General features: G+C 38.3%; 2 protein-coding genes across 2 annotated transcripts; one reads left to right on the top strand and one right to left on the bottom strand.

The window, feature by feature from the left end:
* Nucleotides 1–213: 213 nt before the first annotated feature.
* On the bottom strand, nt 214–7,520 carry LOC106154720 (uncharacterized). Its single transcript, XM_087014006.1, has 2 exons — nt 7,373–7,520; nt 214–2,760 (listed from the first exon to the last, which is right to left on the bottom strand). Exons 1-2 carry the CDS (start codon nt 7,403–7,405, stop codon nt 739–741), a joined length of 2,055 nt encoding a protein of 684 aa, XP_086870132.1. The 5' UTR covers nt 7,406–7,520; the 3' UTR covers nt 214–738.
* A 4,474-nt stretch (nt 7,521–11,994) lies between these two features.
* On the top strand, nt 11,995–21,991 carry LOC106154713 (tubulin monoglutamylase TTLL4-like). The gene is made up of 14 exons (XM_087013287.1): nt 11,995–12,184; nt 12,559–12,891; nt 13,099–13,203; nt 13,667–13,752; nt 15,022–15,216; nt 15,615–15,691; nt 16,236–16,364; nt 16,743–16,847; nt 17,276–17,377; nt 17,618–17,752; nt 18,070–18,180; nt 20,814–20,922; nt 21,241–21,392; nt 21,693–21,991. Exons 1-14 carry the CDS (start codon nt 12,106–12,108, stop codon nt 21,802–21,804), a joined length of 1,830 nt encoding a protein of 609 aa, XP_086869413.1. The 5' UTR covers nt 11,995–12,105; the 3' UTR covers nt 21,805–21,991.
* Nucleotides 21,992–22,297: the final 306 nt, after the last annotated feature.

The raw sequence follows: 22,297 nt of genomic DNA, 5'->3' as shown, positions 1-22,297 counted from the left end.
TGCGTAAGGAAAAAAAGGAGACAAATTGCTATGATGAGAAATAAGGAAAAAAAAACAGACAAGCCCATTCTCTCTCTCTCTCTCTCTCTCCAAACACTCACAAGCGTACTGGTGTACTGGTATACACGGAAACATTAATGTATATGTACAATACACACCCCTAGATCGCACGAACACGCAAACTTCTTGTTCACAATATACATGGTAACTATATACTGTGTTAAATAATTTATCAATTTTTAAAGAACGCAAAAGATACAAAGAATGCATGACATGCTTAGCACCATGAATTTACTGAAGCCATATCCGCAATTTTACGTTTACTCTGTCTCATCTCCTCTTGGAAGGCTAAGTTTACTGGTTATACATAATCTGAATTAGAAATACGAAGCTTTCTCCGGACCCAACCGGCAATCTCCGAATGTGATATGAATTACGGAATCACTAATTACGATTCCAATCCCTTGAATACGTACATATCTACCGTTTTAAATCAATCGTTTATAATCCATATGGTGTAAAAATAAATCATCGCCCTAAACACAGAAATCCGATAGTCATAAAAATGTTGAATGTGCACAAAAGGAGTTGGCTACCCTGTTGACATCAAATAATACCAGTGACATCAAATAAGAATTGTGAACACCTCATATACCTGATTGATTGCGTCTGAAGCACAACTATCACAATCCGCACACGCGCACCTGTTGCTGACTCATCTGAAACAATCTCCAATCATTATCTTGCTCCTGTGCTGGTCTGCGTGGTGCCTCGTGGGTGTGGAATCTTGGTAGGAGCACCGCCTCTGTTGTCTTTCCTTTCAAATCGCCTGGAGATTCCTTTCGACGGGGTGTTTTTACTAAGATTTGTTCCTCGTTTCTTGGGTTCTTTCAAAAAAGTGTTGTCTTGTTCTCTCGATTTCAGACGCCGGAGGGCTTTGGTTTTTTGTTGTTTGACATTCAGACTAGGGTCGATTTTTCGAGAGATATTCTTATTACGGCTTGTGGTTTGAGATTTCCTCAGAGACTGATTTGAAGTGGAGTTGGTTACTGTTTCAGGGTCCGAGTCGTTAGTGTCACCCAGCGATCCGGAGTCAGGGGTGTTCGGTAGATTGTAAGAAATTGAGACGACTTTGATGTCAAAATCATCTGGATCTGAGTCAGCTCTACCCGTTTGCTGTGGTGCACTGGGTCCCTGCATTTTCACTCGCACTGTAGCATTTGTAGCCGTCCCAAGATTGCTTGGCGCAGAGATAACTGGATTGTCGCCATTTTCTCCCGAGGTCATGACAAGGTCATCATCGTCCCGGATGTAGCGTTTCATGACATCCCGCATTTTCTCGCCATTGGTGCGAAGTAACGCGAGTTCTTTCACCCGCTTCCTTTTCTGTGTTTTCTTATCCTCCAATGACTTTTCCACCTCGCTTATTTTACAGTCTAGATGGGCTTGATACCTAATAAAATGTGGTTGATTTTCAAGTTCGATCAAATAATCGTGCTTCACTAGAGAGTGTTCAAACTCTCTGATTTTTAAAGTGTCGCTATATTCGCACAGTTTCCATTCAAGTTCTTCTAATTTGTTCTCTAGTACAGCGCGAACGCGCGACCCGAGAGGACTGGCCTCCATTTTCTTAAGCAGGGATTCCCTTTGAAGCAGCACTGACTGATATTTGCGACCCGTTGAATTCATCCGCACCTCTACCTCATCAAATCGTCTGCGTAAATCGTCAAATCGCTTCTCGCGTGCCTGTAAACTAGCGGCATCTTTTTTTAGAAATGACAGAAGGTTTTCTTCCGTCTGTATGGACTGTGTTAGATGCTGAATTCCAATTTCGACTACGTTCACTCTTCCTCTCATGTCTTTTGGTTTTACTTTCCCGTCTGGGAGTTCGCGGTATAATTTGTTCGCTTGTGTCCACCACAACTTAGCCATTTCTGCCGATTTGTGACACTTGGAGAATATGTCAGGCACCAATCGGAAAACATTTTCAAAAGCACCGCACTTTATAAATGGTTGAATCTCATAATGACTCTCTTCGTCAAAAATGTCGTCATTTATGTTTGATTCTTTGAGAAGAATGCTCCAGGCATTGTTTATTTCATACAATCGTTTGACGGCGTGGACAAATTTTTCTTGGTCGTTTAATTCCGTCACGTCTTGGCTTTCCTCACGATCTAGCGGTACAACCTGCTCGTCTTCTGCTTCGTCTGCTGTTGAGCAGTGCCCGCTGTCGTCTGCGTCATCAAAAGACACGTGCTTTGATTGTTTGATCACTTTCAGATCTCTAGGAGTCAAAGAGCTCCTGTCTAATTGGCTCTCAATGTCAGGGTCGTAAAAATAATCATATAAGCACATATAAACTCTTTCATCAAAATACTTTTTCAACTTTCTCAAATATTCAATATCATTCAGGAAAGTAGAAAAATATTTGATAACGTTTTGCTCTTCTTCTGATTTCATCTTTTTCGTCCCAATTTTATTCGAAAATTTTCCTAAAACTTCCCTCAGTTTCCCCAAAGACGTTATTTCTATTCGGCCTCCATTTTTAGCGTGAGCTGCAGCCCGTGTAAAAAATCTGTTTTTCTGAGTAGTTTCAGAAACGTACTCCCTGTTGGAGAGAATTTGCAGCATCCTATACAGTGTTTCTATGGAGAATCGTGACATGGCGTATTGGAGCAGCTTTTCAAAGGCTGTGATTTGCCGGTGCAGGTTTTCGTGGCGCTTCATCCTCGATGCACCGTTCATTTCTTGCGGATGTGTCTAAAATTAAAAAATAAAATAATATTTTGTTATTAAGATTCAAGTTTTCACACACTGTGTTGTAGTATATACAACATCGGTACTTTTGTAACTGAAAGTTAAATGCAAAACATGTTAAATTGAAAAAATAAATAAATAAATGAATAAATAAAATCAGTAGTAAACCTTTCATATGGAAATTACTTATATCGATAAACATTTGCTCCATGCCTCCCCCCTCTCCCCCCCTCCCCCCTCCCAATGATTTCTGTTGTTCTCGTTGCATATCACATAGACACGCAGAAAATAATTCAAGCCTCTATTATTTAATCAAAAAGTGAGGTAATTCGTCAACAGTCACTTGTGAAACTACAATATCAGAAAGAGGGGCGGAGGGGGGGGGGGGAGGGCGGACTCATCCAAATACTCAGTCGCCACTGAGATGAATTGCTTTAAAATGTAGGCCCTATTTATAACTGAAAATTATGTCAGAACTCAGTGCATCAAACTGTTATTTGCGGATCGAGGTGCTTGTCTTTATGGTCAGGCAAGAAGACAAATGGGACCATTTGAATCGTTTATTTATTTCAATTTTATTTTATCCGGAGGGTCTGCCAATTGTAAGCTACACATACTAGTTTTGAAGTTGATTTATCTAAGTTATATTTGAACGAATATACTGTATTATATGAGGGATTATGCTTTTCTTCCAAAGATCAATACATAAAAATACGTCCTCAAATCTGGCGCATTTTCAACGCTAAGCGCTAAATACAAAAACATATATACTTAAACCACAAGAGACTCTATCTGGTGAATCGATTTCATTGTATACATTGTGCAACGTAATACTTAATGTATGTATATTCTACTATGTTTTTCAATCCACTTTGAGACAAAAGGGCACCAGCATATTACAGTAAAAATTTAAACTTTTTCAAACAGCTCACTCATTTTACAAATTCTGATAGAATTTAACTTTTTGAATGTTTTTTTTTCAATTTCAGTGGCTTATAAAAAATACACGAAGCCAAAGAACAATTTTAAATCTTTTGGTATAAGGGGTTTACTAATAACAAACAAAACACTGCTTTATGGAAATGTAATTGTTCAAATGAAATGAGTTATTATTATTGCCATGGAAACGAAGTACATGTAGTATTAGAGGGCGGATGGAGATTTTATTCTAATACCCGCCATCCAACACTGAAACAGACAATCTGGACGTTAACCATGTGCACTGAAAATGATAACTGAACGAATGGAAACCACATCAGACTTGTTTCTATAGTATGGGACAACGCGTTGACAATGTTTATGGAGGAACGGCCCTCTCCCATGTTTGCTGACAATTAAGTTAAGCACATAGAATTGATCAGCACTACGCTTAATGTAATGGTGTGTTTGACAACATTTTGACGACACACTCTCTGCATGACCGATCTATCTGACAGAGAGCTTTTACCTAGCATCGCCTGGTCACAAAAGCAACTTGTTAATACGTGCTCATACTAAGGGTAACTGAGGCGATTTCTTATCGATCTTGGTAACGTTTCACGAGGCCCTTCCGATCAAAGCCCGTTTCATAACGTTAATTTGTATAGAAAGAAAAGGAGGCAATTCACTCGCGTTAACTATACTGTTTCATAAAGGACACGCAGGCTTGGAAATGGATATATAGGCCTACTAGTACAAAGAATACATATACAAAGGGGAAAAGAAGACAAGAAACCGACAATGTACAGGTATTATGCGCCCGATCTCTATCATAATGGTTTGACGTGATAACCACAACCTACGTCATTTGGATCGATGCAGATTCGCTCCCATTGCACAGATGTGAATCAGCCTGATACTCGTCGTATATATATATATATATATATATATATATATATATATATATATATATATATATATTGATTATCTTCAGCAAGCTGCACGCCGAGCTTGTTCTGTTTATAGGCGATGTTTCAGGCATAAACACATTTATTGATTACAGTCCTTTAACTAATACCGTATATAAACACGAGTCAAAATAGATGCGATCAAACCTATGAAAGAACTTACGATGAACACTTCGACAAACTGATAGATTTTTAGTCGAAGGCCACCTTAAGAAAATAATTTCTCTGACAAACAAAAACAATTTTAAAGTGACTATCAAGCTATCCAGCTTTTCTGTATAACCAACCGCAGACTTACTGCAAACCCCGTTCATATCACCTTCGAAATACTGTAATAGCGTACTGGTAAATCTGATGCAGCCAAATTTAGTAGCTTATAACAGAGCTATTAAAACGTATTTCCAAATCATGCATAATATATAAGTATATACTATAGATTACTATTTTGGGATAAATGCCGATACTTTCACCTTTGAGTTCAACAAAAGGTTCATTATGCAGGCTACTCAATATGTTTTTGACTAAAATATATATGCACCGTTACTGCAAACATGTCAAATACGATATTAATTGAGTTCAACGGCCGTCTCAATAATTGGAATAGATTGCATTATTTGTTGTTTTAATGGTAGTCTAATGATCACATGAGGTACATGTACTAGGGTCATGGTCTACCAGGACCACAAGTTTCGTCACCAGATATTCACGAATAATTCTCGGTTGATTCTGTGCGCGTTTCCGTAATCTGATGATAATTTAGCACAGAAATAACGTACCAAGCTGGCCTCGGGTAGAGAGTCAAATACTTAATAGAGGTGTATAGTTAATGTATGTAGCAACACTTGCTGAATGCTCCTGTGTATATTTTTTCTAAAATTCTCTCTCTCTCTCTCTCTCTCTGTGTGTGTTAATGTGTTTGTGTGCAAATTTGTTCTCGTGTACCTGTGTGAGTGTGCGTGAGTGTTTAAAAATGGGGCGTTATGTCTACCCGTGGTCAAAATACCAATGAATTGACCTAAATTACCCTGAGTGTCAGAGCAACGTTAAAGCTAACTAGCTTAAATATACCTTGTGATGGAGTCGCTTTTGTTGATATGGGTTATATATGAAATCAAGATCGAGCTGACAATACCGGAATCTAGAACCTAGGGTAACTTAAATACGACTATCACAAAAACGTGGAATTATCAAAATGCTAGATATGATATTATCCCAAGATATCATTCGTGCATGTTTATATTATTAGTAAGAAACGCAGTATGAAAACACACACACACACACACACACACACACACACACACACAAATGACTGACTGTGTAATTAGTTTGGTGTGTAATGAGGCTAAATGTTATTGACTAAATCAGCGTGCTTATACAGGTACGTATACCTATATATGCATGTGTACGGATTTTATAAACACAATGAAAAAGAGAGAGAAAGTCGAGGGAGAGTGAAAGTGTAAATCTCAAATCAATCTCAAATTTGACGGAGTGCATCTGACACAAATGGGCCCAACCTTCACATAAATGATGCAACCTGCTCTTACGCAGATAGTGTATATATAACATACACTTAGAGTCAACCTCATCATTTTTTCTAATCCAATAAATGACGTGCCTCTCTTTGCGCACTCAATTAAGGTGTCTTACCTGTGTAAATGATACAAATACTAGTGGTAATTTGTATCGAAATCAAGTACCACAGTAAGTAAACGTAACTCTGTCCAATATAACCGGAGACAAACACGTAATAGCGCACTGTCACACAGACACAGAGATAGCAAGCAAACAAACCGCAATAGAAATCGTGATATTTAATTTAGATAATATTACTTAAATGCGATAAGAATAAACGTTTCGAATACAATTGCTGTGTGTATGGTTCTTTTATATCTGTAAAAGCGGGTGATGTAAGTTGCCAGATTTTCGTACGTGTGTAAAATATGATTAAGACAAGTAATGGGGAATTCAGTATAGAACCACAGCATACAGTCAGTGGAACGGGAGGGGCAAAGACAGGGATTTTCGTCGAAATAATAACAGTAATAATTATATTGTGATACATCATATGGACAGTTTTCATTTAACGTTCTATGAAGCATTTTTGTATTTCAATTTCATCTATTTATGCACTTCCCTTTAGTTATCCACCTATCCTCAGTTGGCCAAGATCTCTCTCTCTCTCTCTCTCTCTCTCTCTCTCACACACACACACACACACACACACACACGAACACGCACACACTTCTAGACTCCGAAGACTGCAGGCTGCGGTGGGAAGTGAAGGGGGGTTATCGAATAATAACTTGGGGGTATTTGTGAAGTGTTATCCCTCACCAATCTTTTAGCCCATCCTATATATGTCTCTTACTTTGTCTTGACGTCTAGTTGTGGCCACATGTGCCTGTAGCACATATCACCTGATCCCATGATGATGTACATGTACATCAAGGGCATGTATATTGCAACAGCTGTTCCCGAACAATTTTTCTCAGCTCACAGCCTTGACAGACTCCTCTCTCTCTCTCTCTCTCTCTCTCGTTTATATTTTTTTTCTCCAATTACTCGAACCCAATATGAACAAAACTATGGACCAGTGACAACTTCACAGTACCGAGCAATACGAGTAATGTCAGTTATCCTGAGAACACCGACCCAATAACACACCATGCATGTAGCTAATGATGGTAACATTCATTGCCGTGTTAAATACATCCCCCGTCACTCACCGAATAGAGAGCCCACAACTCTGCCTCCGCCATCTTGGTTTCAGAATAAAAACGCGAAATGTCAGCTCTTTCCGCCTGTTGTCTTCGTTTCCATAGCAATAAAGTCAACTGTGGAAGTTCCACAACTCACTGCGTATCATTAACTGACTCGCACTCCCAGATGTGAGCGTTCCTCTTTTACTGGGGAGAGACGGACGCATGCAAACTTTAATAAAGGATTGCGCACTTTCTTTTGTTTTATTGAATGCGATTTTGATTAGGTGCCTGTTTTTCATCGCGAGCTATTGTTTCTTATACTATTTCCTATTTTCAGTTTAAGGTGTAACGATGTTGTACTACTCTTACATATAAAGAGTGAAAATGAAACTGAACATATTTTAAATTATTATCCTCTTTATTATTTAAAATACTCATGTTGAACATCAAGTAAAAGCGCTTCCCATGTAAACAATCTTAAAATGCATATTCATTTATACCTATACATTCATGTAGCATAGTATCCAACGAAAGCCTGGAAAGATTGAAGGCTATATTTGTTAAAGCAGTGGGCGTAGTGCACTGGAACAGGAAGTTATCCTCCGCCTTGTCTTCTCCCCAAAATTATCTCAGATCAACCCAAAACAAATATTTCATCTTAAATGGCAGCTACAAAATCGCTCTTAGCATATCGATTCTCTAAACAATAACTAGTCTAGCTCTTTATTTCTGGTCATTTTGCATTAGAGACACATTCGATTTTCTACACAGGTCTATATATCCTTGCTGGTATAGATTAAGGAAGTGCAGTAATTGTTAAGGATTCGATGTCATTGCTAGGTCTATTGATGCCAACCCACCCCCTTTCCCCTATACACCGCTCAACATCGACCCCCCACCCCCCCTTTTCTTCGTCCCCATCTTCACCATTCTATGTTTGGGTTTGAGTAGTAAACAGATTAGCATGTGTACAGTATAAGATTGGGGTGAGAAAACGGGGGTTATCTCTTCTCGTTGATCATTGAATCCACGGGCATACTGTAGTCGCTGACATAAACGATTCCTCTTTACCTGGATTCCAAAACCCACGATTCTCTAGTGCTTCTTTTTTTAACGCATGTCCTTCCCACCCCCCATCCTTCCCCCTCCCTCTCTTTCTCTCTTTCTCTCTCTCTCTCTCTCTCTCTCTCTCTTTCACACACACACACACACACACACACATACACACACACACACACACACACACACAAGCACACCGTCTCTTACTTAGCAAACATTAACAAGTTGTTAAGAGCCGCAGTCATGATAATATCATCATGCGGTCGGTGTGTTCCATTCATTTCCATGCGGCAGAACAAAACAGCAGAAAACACAGACTCCGTTGCTTCGCTACCACATCGCCTAACATTGATACTGATTAAAAAACTGTCACCAGAGCACAAAGAAAAAAGCAATCGATCCTGAAAACGTACAAGTGCGAGGGACGCTTTAAGATCTTAAGCTATGGGAATTAGGAGCGAAAGAATTCTTCTTAAGAGGGGCGGATCAAAACTTCATTTTGTTAAGTAAACAGGTGTACATAAGCTTACTTGAGAAGTGACACGGCTTAACGCTTTTAATCAATTTCTTTATTTTGTTGATTGAGATAAAGATGACCTTAAAGCTTTATATCTCTTGGGTGTGTGGTCGGATGGGAATAACGTTCTGGACAGCTATCGCTGAGATAGACGTTAATTAACCGTGGTTGTCTTTTCACAATTTGCATATTATGTCAGTTGCTGCGTTTTTTTTTTTTTTTTTTTTTTTTTTTTTTTTTTTTTTTTTTTTGCAGCTGCTAATTCTTATATGTATATAAGTCCCTTTGGTTTATTCCTATTTATTTCATATTATTTCCTTACAAGTGTGTGTGAGAGAGAGAGAGAGAGAGAGAGAGAGAGAGAGAGATCTTGGCGAGACGACAGTGAAGACAGTTGAAAATCAAGGGAGACTATAGACCAGTAAACAGATGGAAATGATGTATCACAATGTTCGCTCCTATAATTATCACGTCAACAAAAGTCCCTATCTTTGCCCCTTTAGTTCGCTGTGGTTCTTAAATTTATTCCCAATTACCTGTCTTTATCATAAATATTTTACACACGTACAAAAACCTGGCATCCTACGTCACCTCCTTGTTCAAATATAACAGAAACATACACACAGCAATTGTATTCAACTCGATTATTCGTATTGCTTTTAGTAACATTACCTAAATTAAATATCACGATTTCTACTGTGCCTTGCTATCTCTTTGTCTGTGTGATAGTAAACAGTAACGTGTTTGGCTCCAGTTTCATTAGACAGAGTTACGTATACTCGCTGTGGATAGAAATTGCCACTAGTATTTGTATCATTTATACAGATGCAGGTACCTTAATTCATGAAAAGTTATATAGATAATTGATGAGATTGACTCAGAATATGTAATATGCACTATCTGCCAAAAGAACAGGTTGCAACCTTCGTGTGAAGGTTATTTGCTTCACACACGGACACTCACCCCCCCACACACACATACGCGCGCGCGCGCGCGCGCGCGCGCACACACACACACACACACACACACACACACACACACAAGTGCTGACAGTAGGCTTGGTTTGAGCTCTGTTCTGTTGAGCTCAGCTGTAGACGCTCAATGTGACAGATTGTGATCCAGACTCAACTAACGCAATCTCCCAGTGCCATACTCCCAGTGCCCAGTCCAAAACCTCATTATAACCAGTAGGCCCGGGATTTTGCTAAGGGAAAGGGGGTCAAAGAATAAATATTTATTTTTTTGTATATAAAAATTAACGCTTAGCCGGCAGTATCGGGGCTACTACTGGGGCAGATGGGAGCTGTACCTGGAAAAAAATAAAATGAAACGGACTAAGGTTCCTAGCAGACTACCATTCCTAGCATAATTTAAAGTTGGTTAGTTTCTGTTTTTACATTTCCTTTTTCCTGATTTTTGTTCAACCAAATGTTGTTTTGCTGATATTTTGCTGAATAGTTCTAGTGAGTTCAATTGTTCCGACCTCTCAATATGAAAGTGTGCCTCTGAGCCGTCTGCGTCCACGTGCTAATCGTTTTTTTTTTTACTTTTTTATTATTATAATCAACCTCTGTTTTAGCGAGGAAACGATACCCAAACACCTTGTTATAGACCCAAGACTGTGGACACCACCTCAGACTGATGAAGGAATATGAAAACAAGAAAATCATTGCGATGAAAGATGGGGTATATTTTTGTGTTTTTAACGCAAACATCTTCTGGTTTTGGATACTTCAAATTAGAAAATTGAAATGAAAGATTAGGTATAGTTTTTATTTTTTTTTATTTTTTTTTAAACCGAAAGACCGACATTTCAAAAGTCTAATAAGAAAATGAAGAGACACTCTTTTCACCTTATTTGAATACAAAATACGTAATCATCTTTTATTTTCATTTTTATGTGTTTCATCTCTTAATTAAATATCTTTCAGATATTACAATCTTCTACTCCTTCACTGGATGCAACGCTATCAACACAAGTCAGAGGAAAGACCTGAAATCCTAAATGTTTTAAATGCTCTAAAAGAATATAATAAAAAGAAAAAAAAAACAGCTATTAGGGCCACGAACAGCAGAAAAATAGGATAAATACTACACAAATTTTAAATGGCGTCGAAAGGTGTTAGCACTCATGACATGGGAACATCATTTGCAAAATTGGGTCAGTTAGAGTCATAGCAGGAAATCCTGTTTCCAGTTCAGGTACACACCTAGTAATTAATGTCCTGATTTTTCATCAGGAGATAACGAAGTGTATTACGTGAAGAATTCATTTGCAAATTGCCTGTAGTAAAATTACATAATTATAATTAATAAAGTCCACATCACAATAGATAATTGAAAGTTTATTCAACACAGTTGACGGTTTATTAAGTCATCTCTTTGTGAGTCTCATGCTTAGCGTATAAGCACTACAATAAACCATAGACGTACCTCAGGTGTTGCTAGTATAGCCTCTCACAAAATTGTTCAGTCTAGTCTCTTCTTCAATTCTCTTCACTTTATCAAAGATACGTGTTATATCACTGTGTACGTTTAAACAGCTATGCTAATACCGGTAGACTGAAGCCGTATTTATAATTCAAGTTGAGTTATTATTAGCTATCAAGCAAAAAAGAATGCGCCAAGGAAACTAACACCTTTATTTTAGCCGTCCTATGGACATTCAACCGTCTTATGAATAAGGAAAATCCTGTAATATTGTAGAAAAACCCAATCACACGCACACGAACACGAACACAATAAAAATATCACTGGCTCACACACACACACACGAGCTTTTGCTCTGTTTAGTTGGCACCTTGACAGAAATGTGTGTTCACTATGGCCCTTAGTCCATGATCAACTTACCGCAGTTATGGATAAAACTTTTACTTTAAAATAATACATAATCGCTCTCATATACCCCACGTACACGTGCACTTTACACCTCCCTAACTTGCTGTGGATGCGGTGTAAAATTGCTGAATTGGCGTTCGGCCGGACATGAATGACTCCCTCCAGTAATAATAGTCTGCTCCAATGTGTATTAGCATAAATGTTACTGATATGCAAAATTAAAGGCATTACATGGTGATCGCGTACAAGATTAGATCCATGCAGGCCCCACAAAGAACATACGTCTAGAGGTTTGATGTACATACTTATCGTGACTTGAAAACCTGGCATCCATTGCTGTGTTATGATGTCTCGGAATCCTGATGGACTTTCAGCCTATATTGTTATGCTCCTAATTTTGTGTATTGAGGTGGCAAATGCAGGTAGAGTAATGACTATATCTTTCCCTGTGTGTTTCAGAGTTTTATTTACGGCTTTGAGTAAAACCTCAGCACTATACTGTTCATAATACGTGTACATATTAAGTTTTCATTCACTATTTACGTTTTAATGTTATCACTAACACATTATTGAAGTTTAGAAACAGGAAAGAGGAAAACCAGAATTTAAGACAGGTATAGCTCTATTTTCAATCAAAAAGGGTAGAAGCGACTTCTTGTTGTGGGAGGTTGTGTGGGTTGGGGAAGGTAGAGCAAACAGTCTCTCACATTTGAGTTGTTTTCTTGTCCGTCCATCTAATTTTCAAATATTTACCATAACAACGCTTTTTTGTATCCTATTCGCATTTTCTTCGTAGGCACAACATTCACAGATGATATTTCGAAACACACACAGACGAGAGACGACGGTTCTAGGGTCTCAGAGACGGGTCAAGCGGACATGGTTGTCGGCGAGTGTCCCGGACAAGGACCGTGTCGTGCCGCTGACACTGTTAACGCGTGCGAGGAGACACCTCTTACGATGGACCAAAGTCCCAGTGAACACAGAGACTCGTCTTTCAAACCTAGGGTTGTAGAAGTCACCGCGGTAAACAACAACGAAGACAATGAAGACATTCAGCCTGCACTGATACCAAGTTTGTTTTCCAACGTACCCCCGACTATTAATTTTGTAAGACCGGATCAAAAAGGTATTTTTTTCTCCTAATGTCATTACAAGAATTGAATTAGAAACTTAAATAAGTAGAGACAGCCCTATGCATTAATCACTTGTTTATACATGTAGGGCTACATGTTTTAAACAAACAATTACCACAGGGTCCTCTTGTCGGTTACAAAATTATTGCATTAATTTCGTAAACTATTTTAGAGATTATGCTTTATTTGTTTCCATTTAGTTGAACAGTTCCCACCGGCAATAAAAAATCGATTGAAGTATGTGGAAGGCATGAACGGTATAGTTGAAAGTTACGTTTTGCGTTCAGGATTTTCCGTCACATTAGGTAAGAATACCAAGATTTGTGTCCATAGCACACCAGTTATCATATTTGTGTGACTGATATCGTAAGGAGACAGATGATATGTCTCGTCTTGATACTCATTATCTCGCAATGCGATAGATTGTTATGAAGCAACGTTTTAGTAATATAGCTGCGGTAGAAATTATCAAAAAATTTACTTGAGTGTGTAATTTACTTGAACTGAATCTTTTTGGTTTTCCAAACCACATGTATATATTATTTCTTTTCCTTCTCAGCTTCCTTCTCAGCTCTGAAAGACGTTTTAGGACGAAAAAAAATCAGACTTTTAATTAATTTGAATAAAAAAAGGTTGTCTCCTGATGATAACCTCCACAGACTTTTACCAACTTGGAAGAGGTGTAACAGACGGTCGCCATAGTGTTGGAACTAGAAAAATGATATTACATTTACCTCAATTACGTGTATATGAATGTTTATGTTTCAGACACCAACAATTATATACTGCACTTTGGGGTTCCATTTCAACCCCAAGACACGCAACTTAACAAACACATCAGGCCACAGTCAAAGGTAAATGTGAACGCAGGGCCTTAAATATAAGACAGGCCTTCCCAACTACCAGACTCGGCACCTACGGGTCCAGAATAAACCGGTATATCTGACCACACTACCCGTTTTCAAGGTGTGTGTCAGATCGCATAAAAGAGTATCATACCCTATCACAAATTCTGTAAGCCTACCTGTCATCCGGGTATCGCGCCTCGTTTTCGTCAAGTAGAAGTCGTATGAATACAACAGACGACTCCCTCAATCAGGGGGTGGAAACGCGCTACTTATATGATTAAGACGAGCCTAGCCGTCAGTACCGGTTATTGTTTTGTGACCTTGAGGAGCAATTAGGTTTGGTCGTTGCGGCACGCATGAACAGTAGTTGAACTACCACACCTGGGTCTTTTGTTTTTGACAACTGTTCACTCGTCATCGAGGCGCTTGTTCAAGACTACAGGCTGATATCTACTAGTACTACCAGTGGCTTCATTAGTAACGTTCCCACAATACTTAAGTTTTCTGTCCGTGCGTACAAACCCTGAAAAAGGACAGCCTCGCTGACGAGAACAATGGACGTTTCTAACCCCTCTCTAGGATTACCCCTGCCCTCAATCTCGTCCATCCCGGTAGTCATGAAAATATTTAGCCCCCGACAGAATATGCTTCCGCTATCAAAATTAGGTCCACTTTTCTAAATTAATATATAAGTTTGCAAGTTCTTATTTACAAAACATCATTGGCTATGTCCGAACCTAAATTTTATGTTAAAAATTGCGTTACTGTCAGATTTTAGCATAAACAGAGAAAATTGCAGCAGCGCATGAATCTAGATGAGATGCACTACTTTCCAACCCCGCTTAGGATCATTGCTATCACATCGCGCACCAGGCAAAATCGGTGTGGTGGCTGATACTATGTAATGCGATCTGACACACACCTTGAAAACGGGTAGTGTGGTCTGATAAACCGGTTTATACTGGACCCGTAGGTGCCGAGTCTGGTAGTTGGGAAGGCCTGTAAGAGTTCCGTGTTATTTATTTATTTATTAATTTATTCATTTTTACTTATGTTATATTATCTTATGTTAGACACATGTGCGACTTACACTCTGTCTAGGCTTCTCGTTGTTGTTTATTTCTTTGCATATACAGGAATATATATGCTGGGTATCTTTCCATATCCAAATGTGCTATCCACTTTAAAACAATGTACAAATGTTAAAAAAGTACAAAAGACGATTCAGAAGGGGAAATTCCGGTGTCTTTGTAATACATATGCATTTAATTGTAGTTCAATCACATTCCTGCCAGTTGGCATCTGGGGTGTAAGAACATGCTGGCTTGGGGCCTGGTGCGACAGCAAAGGAAATACGGCGAGGAAGAGTACGGCTTCTTTCCCAAGACTTACCAATTCCCCAATGACAAGCAAGCTTTCAAGAGAGCTTGGGACGCCACTCCCGCAGGCGAGATGTGGATTATCAAGCCGGTATGAATGTCAGACTTTCTTACTTAAGTTGTGATTGGAATGCAATTTTTACAAGTGCTGCGAGTGAACAGTTCAAATTTACAGAAAACGAGTTAGTGCAAAAATTAAAAGCGTAGAAGTGCCATACGTTATCCGTAACTTAACTAAATATAACCTCTGACACAACTCATCATTTCATTAAAACAGCTTCCTAACAAGATTGGATACACCATATTTCCATGTTTTATTGAAGTGTAGTGTATCAGATTTAGTAATATGCATATATATGACACTAAAATGAAACAAGTTGGATTTTAAAGGCTGGTGACAAGCGAGCGTAAATGTGCGGTCTACAGTGTATGTAATCCTGATATGAACGCAACCTGTGGTAAATTATATCATTTCTCATCTGTTTGTAGGCATGCATGTCAGGAGGAAGGGGAGTTAGTATACTGACGGACTTGAAAGAAGTCCCTAACGACGGTGTCGCGCAGAGGTAGGTGAAAAACTGTGGTTGGAGCCATGTAAAATGATAAGTAAAGTGACAACAACCCGTTGTTGGACAGGTAGACAGACAGACAGACAGACAGACAGACAAACAGACAGACGGACAGGGTTGCAAACAAACAATAGGCCCAATAGATTTTAACCAGGCTCCTTATTTTATAAAGAACATTAAAGATGTAGATGAAGCGAGAATACATGTCACGTCATTGCAACATAACCCAAACGAATGGCACTATATACATTAGTTTAAAAAAGTTTGACTCTAAAAATGTTAACTTGTTTCATTTCATTCATTTCATTTCATTTCGAAAAGGGAAGAATTGGCAGATCAAATTTACGACTACTTTTTCAAAGTTAAAATGGCTTTTTAAGGCTGACGGGGTAATTAATTTGTTATATTCTTTCCAATATGTTTTAAGTTTTATTTGAGTTGTTTAAAAAACTAGTGGAATTAATTCGTAAGCGTTACAGGGAATATTCGCAACTATGCTTGTTATGTATCTTTAAAACTCTAAAACATCTGTTCATTCTAGATACCTTCCCAACCCCTTGCTGATAGACGGAGCTAAGATGGACCTAAGGATATACGTGTTGGTGGGTAGTATAGACCCACTTAGGATATACATCTTCCCCGAGGGTGAAGTCAGAATAGCGATGGAGAAGTGAGCTATTATTATTATTATTATTATTATTATTATTATTATTATTATTATTATTATTTTATTTTTTTTTCTTTTTTTTTACATTTTCGTTGAAAAAAAACTGCTGTGGTTATTTTCTAAGAGGACTTATGGCAAAGGACACTGATACACCTTCTCTCTCTCTCTCTCCCTCTCTCTCTCTCTCTTTCTCTCTCTCTCTCTCTCTCGCTTTCTCTCTCAGGCGGTCACACATTTACATACGGCTTTTGGATTTATAATAAAATCACTAATAAGTCATGGACATGCCAGTACTATAGTAATAACCATGTGCTATTTCATTTTATTATTCAGTAAATTTCCTCTTTCATCGTGGTAATTGCTTTTTAAATATTATTCCAGGTACTCAATGGACAATTTCGATAGGAGTGACGTACATTTAACTAACTTTGCCGTCAATAAGTTAAATGCAGAATTCACACAAGACAAGCTATTTGATATCAGACGGTAGGTGGTATGCATTTTTAAAAACCAACACTAACGTCGACTCTCGCTGAAAGCAATCAGATTAACAGACTTGCTTACCTCCTCCTGGCGTTGAGTATCAATAGAAAAACTGGTGATTGTGCGACTACGTTGGAAACAACAGGAGGTGTGTTAGTCTGTTAATCTTATTGCATTCAGCGAGAGTCACCTTGGAGTTAGTGTGCAGTAGCTATTACTCCTTCTGAATGGCCCTAAGACTCCAGCTCAGCAGTCCTCCACCTGTACACTTTTGACACTGTTCGCTCTTATAATTATGAATAATGTCCTACAGTCGAAAAAGACCCAAACCAACTCAACTGATATGCGGCTATCTATTGGCTTCATTTACTTAGTTCCATTATACTCATACTTATATTACTTATACAAATGTCTATTCAATTTTATTTCAGAACACTTACGTGGTTTTGGCAGCATTTAAAGGAACATAACGGTGCCGAACGACAGCCAATTTGGGATAAGATTAAAGATATTGTAATCAAATCCATATTAAGGTGAGAGGTTAGCATTATAATTAATAAATAATTCCATTAATTAATTAATAAGTAAATAAAAATCTATTCATGTATCTCATTTTAATTAATTAAAATGAGATACTTGTATAGCCAGTAAAATAATGAAAGATAGGAGTTGGTACCAAGCCAGACAAAACAAATGTTTATTTTAATCTTTAAAACTATTTAAAACTTTTTAAAAATAAATACTAACCACGTTCTTTATAATGTGAATTTTAGCGGGGAAGAATTCATGCAAGCAGGTACGAATTCCTATGTGAAGAACAGACACAGCGTCTTCGAACTGTTTGGATACGATATCTTCATTGATGATAATTTGGAGCCATGGCTTATGGAAATTAACGTATCGCCAAAGTAAGTGAAGAAACAAGAATAGTGTTGCCATTCATGAACGAATTCCGAACAAAAAAAAAAAGTCAGCTGTATTAAACGTACCAGCAAATTATTTGCCAGCATGATTAGCTTCTAATAAATTAAATGTAGTGTCAACAAGCGTCACTTATTTACGTCAACAAGCATCAATTATTTACGTCACTTAATTACGTCCTATTGGAGTTTTGTGGTGCCAGATGTGACATATGTTAAAAGATTGGTGAGGGTAAAGTTTGCATGCTGGTTTGCGTGCAATGAGGCATTGTGTAAAACAAGAAATTCTGCCAATTTTTTTAAAGAATATCAAACAACACCCTGATAGAAGTGCGCGGCCCAATGCTGGCTGACATATTGAACATGGCGGGAGTGCAGATACCAGAAGACGACGGAGACAAGTCACAAGGAGACAGGTAATATGCCATTATTTACACATGATTATTTTAACACAATGTGCTGGGCGAGCCTGACGGCAGCCGTTAGCTTGTAGTATTGGAGATACTATACACGACAAGCACCACATGTTCAAGGTAATGGGAAACTTACTACGGTTCCAAGCGGACTACAATTCCAGTCACAATTTTAAATAGGACAATTAAAAAAGCGGATTTAGAAAAATTATGAAAGAAAAAGTCGACCTAATATTCCCCTCTTGGAATTAGACTTTTGACTGGCTGATTTATAGTTCTTAACCGTTCCAAATATTACTATTTGCCCTCCAAAACACTTCAAGGGGGCGAGGGTCGGCTTTGCATTCGAGGCCTGTCATTCCTGAAAAATCGCAACCCCTTCAAATAATCCTCGTTCCTGTGTTCAGCCATAATGCCCTTCTCTGTGAGAAAGTAGAACGTTTCTATTTGATCCCCACCGATCAACGAAGCTTCCTTGGCTCCGTGGTAACATCGCCGGCTTGGACACAGCTTGACAATTATTCACTGGTTCGAATCCACAATCGTCTGATGTGATTTATTTTGCTCGAAATTGTTAAAATTGCCTTTGATTACTATAAGAGGAAAATCGTATGTACGGAGGACGGGCGGTTCAGTCACGGCACAGTCGGTAGTGCGCTTGGTTGCAAAAAACATCAAGCCATCAGCAAACTATGGAAACGGCAAGTCACGAGCTCGAATACCAGATGACGCATGTCAGTTCGAATTCACCTCAACAACGACCTGGCCCCGCAACTGAAAACGAGACTAACTCTCGTGTGTCCTAGCAAATTACCTTTTTGCCTAAAAGTTCGGTAAAGTTAAGAATTTGTGATCGATTTGACAACTTATTGCTAGTCACTATCATAAAGTCTACGTCGTCAATTATATTTCTTTCCTTTTTGCTTTAAAGTCTCTAAACTGATACTTAGGTGGGAATGGTCATATCCTTTACCAACTACGCAACATATGAACATTTTCATTAAAAAAGTTATCTGCTCGCTGGGATTATCAGCAAAAAGTTTTTTATTTTCAAAAGTCACATTGCTGCTATTACTTTACCTAATCATGCATTTCTTTTGCCCCCCACCCCCTTTGGTCTTGCTCATCAAGACTGTTCATACATTCATACAGTCCCCGGGGCAACTCTACAGTCGACGTTTGAAATGGCAAAAACTACTCACAACTAAAACCGCCAATTTGTGAACCGCTTTGGCTCTCACTGTGCTCTATATAACGTCACAGGTGAAGTCAAAAGTAAACTCAGTGTAAAACAAAATGAAAATAACTGCATCTGAAATAATTTAACTAGGAACGTTCCGGGCAGGCTTATATAAAAAAAAGCGACGTTGCTTGAACTGATTCAGTAGCTTTCCCGTTGTAGCACCGCGTCATACCACCTGCAAACTGCGGCCAGCAAAAAAAGATGGGATCTTCCCGGCGGGATTATTTGCCAAATATATTTTTCTAATAATTGGCTTCTTCGCAACAACCCCACAGTCGACATTTGAAATGGGCAAATACTACCCAAAACTTAAACCGCTAAGGTGTGAACCGTTTTGGCTTTGATTGTGCTCTATGGCGGCACAGGTGAAGTCAAAATCAGTGTACATGTAATCACAGCAGGGAATTATATCCGATATAATTCCCTGATCTCAGTAACCTCAGTGTAAAACAAAATGAAAGTTAAAGTATATGAAGTCATCTGTCTAGGAACGTTCTGGGTAATAAAAGCGATCAAACCAGAATTAATTCAGTAGCTTTCCTGCCTTAACACCACGTCATTCAGTGGAGGATTTAGAGGGTTCTGAAGAAAGGGACACGCTTATTTTCTTCCCTTGAAATTAAAATTTTCATTAGCTGATTCATAGTTCCAAACGATACCCTCTAAAACACTCCAAGGGGGCCGAGAGTCGGCTTCCTATCCGAGGCCTGTCATTCCTAAAATAAAAAAGAAAAAAACGGACACCCATTCAAACAATCCTTTATCCGCCCCTGTAGAAACTGTCAATTCAATGTTTGATTATTACGTAAGATTATCACCTAAGTGGCTGACTTTTTGATTCCTTTAGGCCAGTGAAAGGGAGTACCCCCCCCCCCACCCCCTAGACGAATTACCTGTAAGAGCCCGGTAAAGTGGCACGGTAAACAGTGGCGGATTTGGAGGGCGTCAGGGGGGTCCTGACCCCCATTAGTTTTAATGATCCCTCTTGAAACTAGTATCTTGACTAACTGAATCATAGTTTTAGCCCGTACCATTTGACATCCCATTTTACCGGTCCCTTCAGCGACCCCCGAACCCCACGTGAAGGGGGGGGGGGAGGGTCGACTTTGTGTCCGCGGACCCCCCTTCAAAACAAACTGGATCCGGCCCTGAACTTACTCCCTCCCTCCTTCCCTCTCTCTCTCTCTCTCTCTCTCTCTCCCTCTCTTATTTTTCGCTCATTTATTCATTTATTGAAAATATGTCGAAATGAAAATCCAATAAGAATATTTCCAGTGTAAATTGTAACTATACCTATAATCCAATATGAAAACCGTGTCCCAACCGTCTAGGTTCAAAACGCAAAAAGATTGTTTTCTTTTTTTAATGGAACTATGTCCACTTTCTATTTTAGCGAACAAACGGTGCCTAAACATCTTGTTATGGATCCAAGACTGCGGACACAACCTCTGACTGATGAAGAAAAAGAAAAACAAGACAAATTCACTGCAATGAAAGATGAGGTATAGTTTTGCTTTTTTCAAACAGAACATTTCATATTCCCGAACACATGGAACTAAAGGGTATATAAAAATTAAACCGTATTTGAATATTAGAGGTATGTATTTATACTTTTTTATCTAATACATGTATATGATACATTGTATAAGTCGAAGAACCAGGAAAGTGGAAACTATATTTGTTAGTTCCTCGAACCTTCTGTTAAACATTGCAGTGCGAAGGTACATTAAATAGTGAAGAACCCATGCATTTTATATACAGTTACATTTATTTATTTATTTATTTTATATTTATTTATTTTATTATTTATTTATTTACAGTCTCAACAGCAAGCTATTTTAGACCAACTGACGCCGGATGACATACGGATTTTAATTAACTCCTTGGACGAAAACAACCGAAAAGGCTTATTTGAAAGAATATATCCAACACCGGATACCAAGAAATATCACAAATTCTTCAAAGAACCCAGGTAAGATGTGTATCCAATGTTCATTTTACTCAAATATTAATACCATGTTGATAATTCTCGTACGAACATTATACATACCTGGTTTTTTGAAATTGCATTAATATAAAATGGATACATTTTCATACAGAGAGAAATTAGTCCAGGCTTGGGTTTTAATGGCGTCACAAGACGACTAAAGTAGATTATCACTAAATACAACCTTTTCCATATACCCTTTGTTTTCTTATTTGTTTGTTTGTTTGTTTGTTTGTTCATTTACTCTTCCGTTCACTTGTTTATCCTCTCTTAAATATCTTCCAGATACTACAATCTTCTACTCTATCACTGGATGCAACGCTATCATCTCAAGGAAGAGGAAGGAATCCAAGTGCTAGAATCTCATTGTCAGCAAAAGAAACACCTGAATCCATAAACGCTTAGAATTCTAAAAATAAAATAAATGGCAACGACTTCTTGAATACCTGTAGGCGTTGGCCAGCTGATTATCAGGAAGAAAACTACTGAAATATTACGTAAATGGCGGATTTAATCCGGTTAACAGTTAACTTGTACAAATATGAAAATATATTTTGGTAAATAAAGAGAAAGTTAATTTATTACATATTATGTCAGTGGTTTTTATTTATTTTTTTAATTTTTCTTTTTCCCCTAAAGCCCCCTTTACACTGGAAGACGTCCTTTCTGAGTCCAGCAATACGGTCATTTGAGAGTTAAAAATTATAATACTTTCCGTGCCGACAACTGGCCGATCATTGAGCATTCATTCTGATACAAAATCAATTCTCGCGCCTCCTTATTAACACCACAGCAATGCCAAATTTCATGGTCGCAGAAAGGACGCAGAAAGGACGCCGTCCAGTGTAAAGGGGGTATAACTCATCCTATACTACTAATAAGATGGTAAA

Source organism: Lingula anatina, chromosome 5, assembly GCF_051362555.1.
Source record: "Lingula anatina isolate TDL-2025a chromosome 5, LinAna3.0, whole genome shotgun sequence".
In the NCBI taxonomy this organism is placed as follows: Eukaryota; Metazoa; Brachiopoda; class Lingulata; order Lingulida; family Lingulidae; genus Lingula; species Lingula anatina.
The sequence above is the reverse complement of the archived record's forward strand: the minus strand, read 5'-3'. Positions and strand labels throughout refer to the sequence as shown.

Bases quoted from the DNA above. Each gene is read 5' to 3' on its own strand.
- LOC106154720 (XM_087014006.1), bottom strand. From the start codon at position 7,405: ATGGCGGAGGCAGAGTTGTGGGCTCTCTATTCG. The intron at 2,761-7,372 runs GTGAGTGACGGG...TTTTAATTTTAG, and splicing joins AGTTGTGGGCTCTCTATTCG to ACACATCCGCAAGAAATGAA.
- LOC106154713 (XM_087013287.1), top strand. From the start codon at position 12,106: ATGATGTCTCGGAATCCTGATGGACTTTCAGCCTATATTGTTATGCTC. The intron at 13,753-15,021 runs GTAAATGTGAAC...ATTTAATTGTAG, and splicing joins ACATCAGGCCACAGTCAAAG to TTCAATCACATTCCTGCCAG. The intron at 16,848-17,275 runs GTAGGTGGTATG...ATTTTATTTCAG, and splicing joins AAGCTATTTGATATCAGACG to AACACTTACGTGGTTTTGGC.